General features: G+C 34.5%; 1 protein-coding gene and 1 long non-coding RNA gene across 3 annotated transcripts; one reads left to right on the forward strand and one right to left on the reverse strand.

The window, feature by feature from the left end:
• The first annotated feature begins 1,859 nt into the window (after nucleotides 1-1,859).
• LOC101882365 (uncharacterized) lies at nucleotides 1,860-6,252 on the forward strand. The gene is made up of 5 exons (XM_087236976.1): nucleotides 1,860-2,009; nucleotides 2,108-2,470; nucleotides 4,641-4,796; nucleotides 5,018-5,055; nucleotides 5,172-6,252. The coding sequence occupies exons 1-5, from the start codon at nucleotides 1,973-1,975 to the stop codon at nucleotides 5,283-5,285; spliced, it is 708 nt and encodes a 235-aa protein (XP_087093102.1). The 5' UTR covers nucleotides 1,860-1,972; the 3' UTR covers nucleotides 5,286-6,252.
• Nucleotides 3,815-9,722, reverse strand: LOC141385272 (uncharacterized). 2 transcript variants are annotated; one of them, XR_015476425.1, is made up of 4 exons: nucleotides 9,669-9,722; nucleotides 9,379-9,512; nucleotides 9,098-9,247; nucleotides 3,815-4,776 (listed from the first exon to the last, which is right to left on the reverse strand). It is a non-coding gene; the product is annotated as an uncharacterized LOC141385272 (long non-coding RNA). The 2 variants fall into 2 exon arrangements; XR_015476426.1 differs by having other exon boundaries at nucleotides 9,098-9,222; nucleotides 9,371-9,512.
• Between the last annotated feature and the right edge of the window lie 6,335 nt (nucleotides 9,723-16,057).

Here is a 16,057-nt window from a genome sequence, read left to right on the forward strand (position 1 = left end):
GAGACCGCATAATCCCTTAAAAGATAAAACAGTGTAATTTCTAACTACAGCTGATCAAATCGACAAGTGATATTCTAAGTCGATCTCTCTCTTTTGTATGTTGTAGTGCTGTATTTATACCATATAATTACAGTGTATTGAGTGTGAGATGGGACTCGCATATGAGTAATGTTTGTTGTGTTGGCATAAAGAGAGAAGAAATGCCCAGATGTGTTTAGCGCTTTTCCCTTATCGCAAACACAACAGCAGTCTAGTAATTGCATTGCTTTTTTGGGGGGTTCATTTTTGGGATTTCCTGATTGCAACTGAGAAAAAGTGTAGACTGTAATACAGTGATCTCTGTAGACTGATGGCATTTCATGCCATTCAGCCTTACAATCTTAAAATGTCAGCAAAATCACTTGTTTTGTCATCATTTTAGACATTACACTATGGAATCATTCAAACTCTCACTCTAAAGTGATATTGGTGAATTAGTAACGGTTTCTGCTGTTCTGACGTCAGCTCCAGATATGAATGAATGGTGGAAGAAAGTAGTTCCTAATACAACAGGGGTTTTATACTCTCCATGTTTGATTTTCTTTTTTTATATACACGATTTTGCTGTTGAACTGTTGTAAAAACGCAATCTTACACGAGTAGTAGTGCGATGTGGCTGTATATCGTCACTGGTGGGACACTAAGGCAGAGGTCAAACTCCTCCCACCAGTGCTGATATACAGTCACATCGCACTGCTACTCAAGTGAGATTGCTCATTAATCAAACTATTATCGTCGTGTAGGATTTTCACCGCATTTTGCGACCGGATAGTCTATACACACACGGCTGTTTGACACTATTCTTCGCACCTACCAAGTCATTGAAGGACCACATGCATCGCGAAATGCGGACATTTTTTCCATTCGGCTTGCGCCATAAAATTCCATTAAAAATATACTTATTCAGCGGTTCATACTCGCATCCAATATCTCGTTTGTCACAGGGGGGCATGGATGAAATATTCCTGAATGAAAGTGAAAGTGCCAAACTGAAGTTAAAGTCGACAAATTAAAAATGATACACTTGAAATTACATAAAACTCCGGACGAAATGTGGATAGCGTGGAGACACAATGACGTTAATCTAATTATGTGCTATAACATGTAAAATAGGATCATGAAAAGAACATTGAAAAAGCAACTCATGTAAACACCTTAATCAAATAATTCAATTACTGATGTCCATGTAAATGTAGTCAGCGTTTATATGTGTACAGACTTAATATTTAAGACGATTAATATTATAAGAAGAGAGACAGCAAACATTAGGATATACAATCAGACCTTTAACTTGCTGAGAAAAGGGAAGCGAATCAAATTTAATCATGCGGAAACAGGAAAACCACAATCTTTATATGATGTAAATGCCCCATTGTATATTTAGCTGACAAACCTAAATGGAAAACTGTGTGGTGCGAGGCTGTTTATTGAAACCAAAAAAAAGTCCCACTATGAGAGAAGCTTTTGTGTTCTTTTTTTAAGAGAGGCTTTAAACATGGCTGGTGTGACAGGATATAACAGTATTGGCTTCCTGTTATGGTCAGATCAAATGTTTTGCTTCTAAAATTCCTCTATTGGTTTTCAGTCAAATTGTTTAAAATCATGTTGTCACCAACATATCAATTCAGCAGTTCATCTGCAGTTTGACTGAACACTGAGCCCTGAATGATCTTCTGTGATGTGCTGACTGTAATAAAAACAACTATACTTTTTATCAGAATGAAACCCTACGTCATTAAGGTTTGCAAGGTTTTGTGAGTCACAAGAAATGATCAACCATGCTAATTCAAATCAGAATTTATAAACACCCTCAGTCAAAGCAAGAGGAAACAAACAAACCCAACTTACAAGTATGTGAAAGTCCTTTAGCAGAAATCCCTCCCACCAGACACAACTAGACCACGCGCAGACTAAAGACCCTTGTCAGTCTGAGATGGAGAGAGCAATGATTTCTGCCGTTACACTTCTCTGTAAGTCCAGGTTTCAATCAAATCTTTCATGCTATGACGTGGTATTGATTGGACTGACCGTCTTGTTTCACATATTTGAACTTACATTTGTTCTTTAGGTGTTTTGTTGTGTGAAGAGCAGAAAGTGTTCGGGACAGAAGTGAACATGAGAGTTAACCCAGGAGAAAGCGTCACTCTCTACTCTGACTGCGCTGTACTGGTTGGATCTCACATTGTTTGGATAAGAAACTGCTCGCATGAGAATCAGCCATCTCTAGTGATAGATCCCTCAAATATGTTTTTAGAGACACTTCCTCGTTTCAGTTTAGTGTTCAACAGCTCTAGTAACTCTTATGATCTACATATAAAGAATGTCAGTGTCTCTGATGAAGGATTGTATTATTGTGCCATTAATGAAAGAAACGTAAAGACAAATTCTGAGTACCAGAATGGAAACATGACAACGCATCTATCTGTCTTCGGTAAGAAAGCATTTCTACTTTTGCTGATTTTGCCAATTTAGGTAAACAGAAGAAACTGTGGGTCATATTTAGGGCAGGACAGAATCTGCAGACATTTTTGGCTATTTATGCGTAGAATTTTGTAAAATTAAGAATTATTTTGGGAGTATCTTAACTAAAACTTAATATATGAAATAAATAAAAAATTACTTTTGAACTTTAAATGTTTACAATGCAAATCTTATTAGATTGACTTATTTGGTAAACAAAGCATGTCTTCCATATAATAGAAAAATATTACTTTACAAACTGTATTGTACATAAACATTTTCATTTTAGTCGATAATATTACTGAAATTAATAAATAAATATATTTAGCTCCCCTGAATTATTAGTATTGTTTATTTTTCCCCCAAATTCTGTTTAACAGAGGGAAGATTTTTTTCAACACATTTTTAAACATAATAGTTTTAGTAACTCATTTCTAATAACTGATTTATTTTATCTTTGCCATGATGACAGTAAATAATATTTGACTAGATATTTTTCAAGACACTTCTATACAGCTTAAAGTGACATTCAAATGCTTAACTAGGTTAATTAGGTTAACTAGGCAGGTTAGGGTAATTAGGCAAGTTATTGTATAATGATGGTTTGTTCTGTAGACTGTCGGAAAAATATATAGCTTAAGGGGGCTAATTATTTTACCTTAAATGTTTTTTCGTTTTATTATTTTAAAAAAATTGCTTTATTCTAGCTGAAATAAAACAAATAAGACTTTCTCCAGAAGAAAGACCAGATCAGACATACTGTGAAAATTTCCTTGCTCTGTTAAACATCATTTGGGAAATATTTAAAAAAGAAAAAAAATGCTAAGTGGGGCTTATAATTCTGACTTTAACCGTTTATAGTTTACATTTTCACTAGTAGTTTTTAAATTTGTACCCTCATATAAATGTGTATAATAGTATTAATATAAACTATAAATATTTAAATATAAATATTTTTATATTAATATTTAATAAAAAAGTGTAGTAACCATGTTTTTTCACATATTGATCACCATTTGTAAAAATACAAAATTAACGTTTTTTGACTTTGGACCCTCATGAAAATTGATGATGGTTTTATAATAGTATTAATATAAAATAAGAAACAGAAATCTTTAATATAAAAGTGTAGAAACCATGTTTTTTTGTTGCGTATTGATTACTATATGTAAAACTATAAAATAAAAAGGATTTGTATTCACCAGTGGGTCGTTTTATATTATTGTTAATATAAAGTTGTAGTAACCATGCATTTTTGTTGTAAAAATGAATGATGGTTTTATAATAGTATTCATACAAAATATTAAACAAATATTTAATATTCATATTTAATACAGAACTGTAGTAACCAGGTTTTGTTGCATATTGATTACCACAGCTTTACTACAAATACCATCGTAAAAATGTTTGCATAACAAAACAACGGTTGATTTTCAGTTACCATGGTTTAACTATAAAATATAGTTAAACCATGTAAACCATATATAGTGTTTTAAATTTAAATCGTGGTTAGATTTTATACATGCATGTACGGTAGCATTAAACCAAAATTAGGAAAAAATTAAAAATAAATAACACACACAATACAGTACACACACAAATTATTTTTTAAATCTCCATGTAAATGTTGGTAAACAAAACATTCACAATATGACACGTGTGTGTGTGTGTGTGTGTGTGTGTGTGTGTGTGTTTTACATGTTCATGTCCATAAATAACTGTTTTCTAAGTTTATATATTTTTAAATATATTTTAGAATTTTCAATATCATTACTCTAGAAAATGTCACCCGATTCTTCAAAAATCATTTTAAATAATGTTTAGCTTTTGTGGTATGATCAATTACTATGACAATTTATAGATTATTAAAGCTGTATAAGTATAATTAATAAGTGTTAAGTGTTTTAGTCATTATTTACATATTTAAATAGTAAAAAACTACATTTTAATAATAAATTTAATAGCTAAAAATGATGCCCAAGACCAATGCAGTGACAATATCCTTAAAATGTCATAATAATAATAATAATAATAATAACAACAACAACAACAACAACAACAACAAAAACAGGAACTAAGCATATATTTTTAAAAAGATGTAGATGATATTTTTGACATTTACCTTTGCTTGTTTGATTCAGAGTCAGTGACTTCACACACAGATAACATCAACATCACCTCCAGATTTCCTGCATCAGACTGTGGGCTCTGCTTTATTCTGCTGTTCAGTGTGTGTTCGGTGTGTGTTCTCCTCTTCTCCGTCTGTCTCTACTGCCTCTGTCACAAGAAAACTACAGGTAAACACTTACTCCTCAACTCGGTTCATCCACCAGATCTATCAGGTTCCAGACAGCAGCTATGAATACTCTGATGGCACAAACAGAATGAAATCTCATGCAATCTAAAACAAAAAATATATATATAAAATGAATATTTGAATGAACTTCAGCAAAAATGTCACTGCTATATTTCAGAAAGTGATTTTAAATGAATTAATTTCTGATGATTTTATTTGTAGTTTCTGCATCAACACAGACTGAGAATGGATATTATGAGGTACTGCATACAAATATACATCCCAGTGTGTCCTAATTATTACATATCTGATACAAATTTAATAGATTATGGCATTTAGATCAATAAGAAAACATGTATGACTTGATTTCCCACAGAGTGAAGCAAAAGTGTGTTACGCCTCCCTGAACACACCTTCAATGCTGAAGAAAAAGGAAGTGCAGCGATCAGACTTCAGTATTTACACAGAGGTCCAAACCAACAGAAAATAGTCAAAGCTAGTTCTGCTGCAATCTTTGAAGACACAGTGCTTCATATGCTGATATTTATAATCTTTTGTTTTCTTTTATAAAAATCATATGGTAAGATACCTTAATCATCAAGTTCACTTGAAAAGGATAGGCTTTTACAGCATGTAAAAATCAAAAAATGTTTTGACCTTTTTTTATCAGGTACCATCATATTGTTTGAACAGTCACTTTGTTTAAATAATCAAGACTGAGAGCGTTTTATTGGTAATGTGTCAGCTTTTCTATTGACAAATTGTGAAGTTTTTTTATTTACAAATACTTCTAACAAAGCAACAAAAGATTTTTGTACTGGACGAGTTAGACCATTCATATTATTACAAAACGAAAAGATTACTGAAGCAAAAACCACTGGTCTATAAAACTCAGAGAGTATTACATGCATTAAACAGCTATAAGGTCAAATAATCTAAAGAAACCACTTACACGATTAAAGCAAACAGTGCTATATTCCTTTTATTTTGTTATATTTCACTCAAAAATTAAATTTGTCATCAGCCACTCACACTTAAGCTTATACCAAACCTGAATTTCCTTCTTCTGTTAAAAAAAAAAGATGATATTTTGATGATTTAAAGTAGCATTACAATGTATGGTAGCCACTGAATTCCATAATATTTTGCCCTCTATAGAAGGCAATGGCAACTGTCTGACAACCAACATTATTCAAAAAATTATCATCTTTTGTTGTTAAACATTAGAACAATTTCAAGTGTTAGTAATTGATGACACTATTTAAATTTTTGAGTGAACTGTCCTTTTAAGTGTAAGTATAAATGTAGCGATTGTCAATCTTTATTTATTAGCAATGTAGCTCTATGTAATTTATCTTCAGAAAGAGTATAATGTTGAGAATATAGCCTACTTCTGATTTTGTACATGAAATATGTTATCATTATTATTTTAATAAAGATATTTATATAGATGGAAAGTCTTTTTTGGAACACTTCTTCATTTTTACAATGGACAAAAGCACTATTCAGCATTTTTTTGGGGGGGTGGGGAGAGGGGTTAGAGAGAAACTGCACAGAAGGACTTCAAATATTGACAATAATAACAAAAATAAAGTAACAAGAGCTTAAAGTGTTTAAAAATCTGGTAAACTGAGACTGAGATAGACTCTCTTCAACAATTATGCTTTGCACCATTTATTTAAAAGTTCCATTTCAAATAAAGTGTTTTCTTCTAAACAGTAACAAGTGCTTAAATAACAAGTGCTATAAAATGCTGAAGAACTGAACGGCTAAACTAAATATTAGAAGTGAAATTTAGGCCATTACCACTTATTTTTCTTTTTGTTTTTTTCTGGGTTATAAGGAAAGTCCTGCAAACTCTTTATTTTAAAGACATTTGGATCAGAAGATGGAGCTGGTCCAGTGGAGGAGGCTGGTGGTCTGCTGTTTGTCCAATCATGTTTTTTTTCTTTCATCAAATAAAAATATTAGGCTACCTCAAATCAATCGCTCCACAGGAAATATGCATTTAATTAATGCTCCGCTGTTATTATAGTTACACAAAATCTCTGTCAACATTTTTCATGATTATGTCTTATGATTCTGACTTATTTCCTCCGTTTAACTCGCGGTTCATGTGTGTGTGTGTGTGTGCGCTGCGTGTGAAGAAAATGACAATGAACCTCAGGGGCACTATTTTGACAATCCAGGCCTAAAGCGCAGGGCGCAAAAGCATAAAGGGCATGTCAGAATCCACTTTTGCTATTTTAAGGAGGGAAAAATCTGCTTTGTGCCGTGGCGCATGGTCTTACAGGGTTGAGCTTATTCTCTTAATGAGTTATAGGTGTGTTTTGAGAATAAACCAATCAGAGTCTCATCTCCCATTCCCTTTAAGAGCCAGTTGTGTTGCGCATTTGCTATTTACATGACGGACTTTGTAAGTGGAAAAACTGAATGCTTCACTAGAGAGTAAAGAGTTAAACAGAGCATCTACAGGTGAGAATGAGCCTCCTCATTCTTTACTTTCACTTTTGCTCTCGTGGATAAGGAAGCGTGTTGTAGGCACAGACATCCATTAGCCTATACATAATTCATTTTGTTTGTTAAGCGTAAATATTTGTTTCAAAACTATTTCTAAATTCAGTTCTAATTTCCAGCAAACGAATAAATGAACAATAATAAGGAAGTGTGGTCAAAAAACTGAGTTATATCTTAATACACATTCTGTGCCCCATATGGTCTAAAACCTGACAGGTGGACAAATCTAAGCTTGTTTTTAATAAAACAAATATAAATATACATATAATAAATAATGTGATTAATGTGATTAATTGTTCTGGTCTATAGAACAGTCTATTATAGTTTCTCAAAATAGCAACACGCCTAATTTTTTAGACCAGAACACCTACGGGTGCACATAAGAGCGCAAAATGACTCTTGCACCAAGCTGAATCTAGCAAACAACAATTGCGTCGCACCTTGCGCCAGGTGTATGATAGGGCCCTTGGTGTTCAAACTAGTCAATAAAAGTCACGATGTGGCGAGTGTAAACTTCATACCAGATACACAGATTTTGTTAGGTCACCCAAAAATGAAAACAGTCTTAATTTACTCAAGTCTTATTCGATTGGATCTCACAAGACTTTAGTTCATCTTCTGAACATCAATAATGATTTTATTAATTAAATCTGAAAGATTTCTACCCTTCCTCTTAAATGGACAGTTTAGCCAAAACTGACAGTTCTGTAATCATTTACTCATCTTGAATTTGACACAAAGCTGTTTAAGTTTCCTCCTCCTGTTGAAAACAATAGAGCTTTTCCAAATGGAAGTCAAATGTTTCTAACATTTGTCAAAAGATCTTTTGTGTTTAACTGAAAAAAGAAACTCAAAGGTTTGAAACCACATGAGGGTTAGTACATAGTGAGTAAATATTCATTTTTGGGTGAACTATCAGTCTAAGGTCTGTCCACACAGTGAGACTGTTCATCAAACGTTTATAAATTTTCCTATGGGGGTCTTTATTTTTAGACCCCGGATGTACACATTCTCAGTTTCGATGACAATGATTTCATCAAACGAGTTGTCATTCTCAGTCAATAAGAAAACCACATGTTTCCACTGGAGCATGAAAATGTCATGACATATCAAATAAAGTGTTTGTACTTGTTTCCATGGATAGATTGTTCTCTGTGTGTTTGTGATGATGCTGAATCATAAACATGGAGAAAAGCCCATACTAACTATCTATTTTGACACTGTCCTAAATTTTTTTTTTATTAATTTGCCTTTGTAATGTCAAAACAATTCTCACAGTCCTCCTCTTGTGTGTAAATTTCAAGTGAAGGCCTATTGCAAGGCACAACAAAGAAACAAAACAAAATTAGCACTGAATTTCACACCTACTTTGCAAATGAGTCAGTGCATGAAAGTACAAGCAAATGTAAGGATAGTGAGTAAAGTATTTTAAGGACCAAAGATTGCTATAAAATATTTATATGATGTGGGTTTTCTGGAATAAAGTGATGAACATAATATTCAATATAATAAGCACCATAAGCAATTTAATAAATTTATTTGAATTGAATATGAACTACTGATAACTAATAAAAATGTTGACATAGATATTATATATATATATATATATATATATATATATATATATATATATATATATATATATATATATTTTTTTTTTAATTTTTAAATTAACTAGACCTTGAAACATTTTTGAATACATTGAAGTACATCAAACACATTATTCAGCATCATAAATAAAAGGTTTATATCCTTCACGGAATTGTGCAAAAAGACTTAACTTACAGATCTAAAACAAAGTCAAGGCCATCCATAAACATTTCCTCTGCTGTGATGTCCACACTGTCTTGGTCACAGATGTCTTCTTCGCTTGTGCAGAGGTTGCGTCTTTTCAGAATTTTCCTTTAGATCTATCGTGTGATGAATATAAAGTGTCTCGACGGATTGAAAATTAGACAAGCAGTTGAATTAGTGGCCATTGCATGTTTTAGGTCATTTAAACACTATCATCTTTAGTTTTGTTTATATATTACACAATTGTTGAGTAAAATAGTTTACCTTCTCACTCAACTCAAATCATATCGTCAATGTCACAGACTTCACAGTAGTGGGTTGTTGACTAACGTCCCTTTAAGACGAGTCATTTCACTCGGCGGCCATCTTTGAAACGCCTCTCGAGCAGTATTATCGGGCATTCTATCTGAATGGGAAAACATCAAATTCTCCAAAACTGTTTGCCAAGCTAACGATTGAAATTCATATTAGGGAACAACAATAAAACTATACAACAACTGGGACTTTGGTTTCATTTTTTAACATCCAAATTAATCACACAAAAGTGTATACAGAAACTCACGTCTGGTCCGAGCCGCTCCCCCGGAGGAACGTCAGTCTATAGCGATCGATGATTGGCTCCTGTGCTAGAAGGCGGGATTTATTCGCCATATAGCGATCAATGATTGGCTCCTGTAGTAGTAGGCGGGGCTTTATTCATCATATTGACCATTACACTTTTCCCCATTCAATAAGATATGAGCAGGGCCAGACTGAATCTGTGGACGTTTTTTCGCTTTTTCTGCAGAGAATTCTGGTAAAAATCTGCTGATTTCTGCGGAATTATTTTGGGAGTATCCAGCGGAGTATCATAACTAAAACCTTAATATATTAAATAAAAAGTAATAAATTACTGAATAAATTCATATTTACACATTTACTCAAGTAAATAAATAGAATTAATAATGGGCTAAAAATCTCCAGAATTCTGCGGAATTCTGTGGAAAATCTGCAGAATTCTGCGTGCGCAGATTCCGTGAAGGCCTAGATATGAGTGACATGTCTTCTGTATTTGCATGTCTTTGTTAACGTAACTGTTTTTTAACTCACGTTTCAGTCAGTGCCTTTAAACCAATTAGACACGCTTACAGTAAAATAAACTTGATCTTAAAGTCTACTATCTAAACTGACAGCACCACAAATAGAATAATATGCAGTTTCAAAGACTAGACACAAAACTTCAAGTTTAACAACTCCAGACAAAAGAGCAAACGCTTGATTGAAGCCAGAGTTAATGTAATCACGTTAGTGTGGTCAGGGGGCCAAGTCACTCATACTTTTTACAGAGCTTTATAGAATGTAGATCGTGTCAATGCTGCCTTACATGGATGAACAGGAAAAAGGATCAACATTTTAATTTGAAGGACATATTCAGCATATCAGGATATATTCGTAATAAACCTTTTCACAATTTTCAGGGAGCCATACTATGAAAGTGACTAGCGCGGTTTTGTTCTAAAGGGACATTTCACACAAAAAAAATTCATTTGTTTTCTCTTCCTCCAGTTGTTCCAAACCAGTTTGACTTTCTTTTGTCAAACACAAAAGATGTTTTTGTTTGCAGGTTTTTTTTTCTGTAGTGTGTCATAAACAACAGTTTAGACTTCCTAACATTATTTGTGCAATTAGTAAAAAGATATTTGTTTGCACAAGATGCAGCAAATGCTCACCATCACCATGAAGAAACAGAACTGAGACTAAATCCGGATCTTCAAGAGGCTTCTAGATCAAGAAACCTACATGCAAAGCTACCTAAAAAAATCTTGAGCAGGTGTAAGACAAAAGCTGCTTAAAAAACAAAGGCTAGCCACACCAAATGTTGATTCAACCTTAATTAAAAATAAAATAATTTACCAGCTTTATTTTTTAAAAGCATTCTCTCTTTACAGCACTTTAACTTAAGGTCATAAAAGTACACAATAATTTTGCGGGAAGATTTCTTGTAGGTGTTCTTCTGTTCTTATATAGGCATTTTCATCTCAGCTTCAATCAGCGGATGCACATAAACCCAATGTAATAAACACTACATACGAACCAGTGTACTGTATCATATTTTTATTAATGGGCCTCAACTGACATACTGTATGATTTTTACGAGACTATTTAAAATTTTCAAATTGTGGAAAAAAATGTAGTTTTAGTCACCAATCTTTATTTAATGTGTAAGCAAAAGTGGCAAAATTTCGTTCTTAAAAAAATCTAACTTAAATATGGGCTAACTTGCATAAAATTAAAACAAAATGCAATTTATTTTGCTGAAAATGTGTGCACACTGAAATTTAATTGTATTCATTATAAGATCAACTGTTACAACTTTTACAAAGTAAAGTTCTGAACACATTTTCATAATATTTATATCAGTGCAGGCAGAATAAATCATTTGAGTGATGTGGTGAAGATTCACACTTTCCTCTTGTGATTAAACACCCTTTCAGGCCTGTATACCCACAATATAAAAAGAATGTTTTCATTGTCATTTGAAGTAGATTTCTGTATAAATGTTCTTGCAGTGTGGCAGAATTGCATAATTTAAGGACAATCTTTTATTACTTTTGCTAGGATTAAAAATGTCTGTTGAAGAATAAAATAATAGTTAACATCCTGAACCAGTGTTAGATCAAAATTACCTCCTGACCAAAAAAAAAAAAAAAAAAAAAAAAAGAGGCCACTACGAGGCCACAGAAACTTTTTTTAAGCCGTCATTAGAATGGTCCATCTCAGGTTGAAAGAACATCATCATATCTTGTCACACATGACTGGAGGTAACACTTTCTCCCAGCAGCGCTGTCAGCATGACTTGTGGAATGTAGCTGAGGATTATCCTGATGAGGAGAGACTCAAGGGAACTGCTGCAGAATCGAGACTATCTATATCTGTAAGCTCTAAAATGAGGGCTTGCAAGAATGCTTTTCGTGTTAAAGGCTTCTTGCCGTTTCCCTTGGTCACTAGTTCCTGCATGATGAAGGCATTCTCTACAGCGATGTCCAGAAAGTGATAAAACATGCATTGATACCACTTTTTGGGTTTATGTATGGCTCTGAAATGTTCAGTGATGCAATCAGATGAATCCACTGCTTCCATGTTCCTGCATGAAGACAAAACAAAAGCAGATGTCAAAATCTAAAACATCTGTCTGATCAACAATAAGACAATAAGGAAGGTCTGTGTAGAAGGCCTGACAACACAGCTGGAAAAAATCCTAGAGGAAACACTGATATTACTTACTTGCTGTAGTCCAGCACCACAGCTGGAACGGGGATCTCCTCAAGGGTTCGATGTGCATCCCGCCTCACCTTCCTCTGCACAGTATCGCCTTCATAGGCTTTATGGAATGAAGAGCACATCTGCACCTCCTTGGAGTCTTTCCACTCAACAAACAGCAGCTTGTCTTGTCTAATCCAACGCATGGTGCCACGTGGAGCATTCGATAACAGCTTGTTCTTAGCTGATTTTGGGTAACCGGTCCTGTTTGGCCAAACAGGGCCACAAGCCAAGACCTTTTTGTCCAGAAGGTCTGTAAAGAGTGTGGGGCTGGTGTAAAACTTGTCTACAAACAATTTGTACCCAGAACCCAACATATTCTCATCCACCAACGCCATCACAGACTCATAGCTCAATCCCTCGCTCCGTGACGCACACGACTTCCCCTCGTAAATAAAGAAGTCCCACGTATAGCCGCAGGTGCAGTCTGTCAGTGCGAAGAGTTTGAACCCCATATTTGGAGATCTGCTTTTCAGGCTTTGTTTGAGTCCAGTTCCAGCCTGTGGTTTGACCATTCGTTCAACAATGGTGATGTTCTGAAAGGGATGAAAGTATGATTTGCAGGACTCCCTAATGACTTGGTACAGAGGCTGGATTTTACCCAGACGTTCGTAACCTGCTGTTCCCTTCTTTAAGATGTTTTTCTCGTCCTCTCTGCTTTCGCTCAGATGAAGAACTTTGGAGATGGACAGAAATTTCCTGTAAGACATGATTTTTGCAGGAAAGGACAGACTGAAGTGCTGGGACTCACTCCAATAGTCTGATAGTGAAGAGCATCTGAACATGCCCATGTAAATTACCAGCGCTACGTACGACTTCATGTCACTTTGACTAATGAAGTTCCACAACTTGCCCTTTCTCTCTTCGTACTTGGCTGCATAGCTGTTTGTGTAGCCTGCAATGGTCTGAAACATTGACTTTGGGAAAAGGAGCTGAAAAAACTGCAGAGCGCTGGAGCACCTGTTTGGTAGAATCTGAGGGCCAGGATTTTGGTTGGGTGTGAAGACCAGCAGAGGTGGCTCAACGTCTGCTTCATCTGAGCTTTGCCACTTTTCTGTTTCAGTCCAATAGAAACCATTTTCACTTTTCCTGTCGCCTCCTTCAGCAGAAGACAGGCAAAGTCTCTTTCTGTGTTGTGGAGCGTCTTTTGAATCGTAGTCCTCTTCTGGCAGGTAAAGGTCTGATGAAGGCCTACTGCATGGCACAAGAAGATATCATCAGATAATTTGTTAAATACTTCACAACTAATATGAACTCGTAACCAAAGTCAGGTTAGGCCATAAATTATTATTTTTTGTTTACTTTAAATAATCTTCACAGCATGCCTTCAGGCTTTTTGTATTACTAAATCATACAAAATACAATATTAAAACATTTAAAGGTAAAAACCCACCAGTCTAGAATAGGATCTATATCATCAATAAACATGTCTTCTGCTGAGCTGTCCACACTGAAGGCCACACTGTCCTGGTCACAGAAATCAAGTTCTTCATCGCTGCTAACTAAATTGCAATCCTCATTATTTGTAGTGTTCTTCTTAGGAACCAAAGCAGAAGTGAGAAAACCCTCCATTGCAACTGCTGGAACCACAGGAACTGCTGGAACCATGGTGACAGCTGGAACCACAGGAATTGCTGGAACCATGGTGACTGCTGGAACCACAGGAATTGCTGGAACCACGGTGACTGCTGGAGAAACGGTGACGCCTGGAACCACGGTGATTGTTGGAGCCACTGAAACTGATTTTCGCTGTTGGCATTTAGAGGAGCAAAGAAAGAGTCATTGGAAATCAAAATAACCAACAGACTAGGGTTGTCACGAAACTGGAATTCGATATCAATCCGTACTGAAATTTTAAAAACATCCATTTCCTGCAAACAGTTAAGCGCCGTGGAGCACGTTCTTAAACATTGCTGATTTGCCTTTATGTTCACATGCTCAACAGAAATGACTGATTGGCCCTGAAAGTCATCAGTTTACTGAACTTAGCACTGTTTACTACGTGTAACCACAGAAACACTGGTTCAATACATTCAATAAATTCTGTATCACTGGGTTTGGTGAACTGATGACTTTCACGACCAATCACAGTCATTTCTGTTGAGCATGTGAACACAATGGCAAATCAGCGCTGTTTAAGAGCGTGCTCCACATAAATGTTTGCAGAAAACGGACATTTTTAAAACTTCAAGACCGATTGGTTTTGAATTCCAGTATCGTGACAACCCTACGAGGAAAAATGACGTTTGCACGTCCGTACCTTTGAATGCATACAAGTTGCTACAGTCTTCCTATTCCTCTTGCCCAAGCCACTGCTCTGTCGAGGAATTGGTCTCTGTAAACAAATATTGCACAATTAATAAAAACCTGCTTTGTAAACAATAAAAAAAATACTAGCATAGCAGGTTAAAGTGCCCCATTATAGTTTCTAGAGGTTGTTATTTTGATTAGAGCAACTTCCACAATAGGTTTTCTTGCATCAAATTTCACACTTTTTTGTGCCCATCCACATTTTCATTGACACGGGAAGCCTTTCTTCCATTCATTTTCCCAAGTGTTCATTTAGTGTCACAAATTTTGAATCAAACCAACAACCAAAACGTACCAAATTTGATTTAGAGCAAAAAATTAATAAATATATGGGGAAAAAATGACTGATCTTTCATAGTGTATGCGAGAAATTACAATAACTAATGAACCGGTATTTTAAAGTGTTGTGTAATAGATTAAAGTTGATCTGGGATTTGTTCAGATCACAACCCACGCTTCGAAACACACGGCCAACAGATTAACAGATGAATCCTAAATTTGTGACCTTCACAAAGAGAGACCGCCTCTCACGTCACTAAAATAATATGTATGAAAGCCTTTTGGCTTTCCTGTTAAATATAATGATGATGGAAGAAGTTGTGGTAGATTTTTCGGGATGTGGTGGGTTTTTTAGGTCATTAAAGGTGTTTTTTTGTCACTACTTGTTTATACTGCATTAATGCATTCAGTATAAGCTGCATAATTAATAGTTAAAAGTTTGGGATCTCAACACCCACGCAACAAATTATAAACGATGGTGATTTGCATATGTTTATTAATCCTAAAAGATTGAGTCTTTAGTGTTTTGAGTTAGTTATGAAGTTACAGTCAAATAGCACAGAAGTACATTTAACACTTTATAGTTCAGATAAAACCACTGATGTTTATGGTAAAGATAAAAAAAAAAAATATATATATATATATCACTATAATGAGCATTTAACAATGCTCAAAAATTAAAGTTGTACACAGCAATTATATTATTTAACCAATAGGTGGCAGCCAAAAAAATATGCCACTGAATAATTCTTCAAAAATTACACATTTAGCAATGAAACATGAAGTTTTATAAGTGAATAAATTAATTATTTATTAAAAATGAGACTAAATATATATTTAAATATACACTTTATAGATTTAGCGTTATTAGCGTTAACAGTAGTGGTAACAGTGAATTTGTCACAGTACTGAATAATTTAATATTTAATTTTATTTAGCTGACTATTTTTCATTTTATATTTAATAAAATTACAGGTTCTAAGTTCTGTGTGTTAAAACTAAAAGTGTCTTGCAGTACTGTTTTTGTAATAAATATAAAGCAAATTACATTTGTCTCTGTCC

The sequence above is a fragment of the Danio rerio genome, chromosome 1 (assembly GCF_052040795.2).
Source record: "Danio rerio strain M-AB ecotype USA chromosome 1, GRCz13ab, whole genome shotgun sequence".
NCBI classification, from domain to species: domain Eukaryota; kingdom Metazoa; phylum Chordata; class Actinopteri; order Cypriniformes; family Danionidae; genus Danio; species Danio rerio.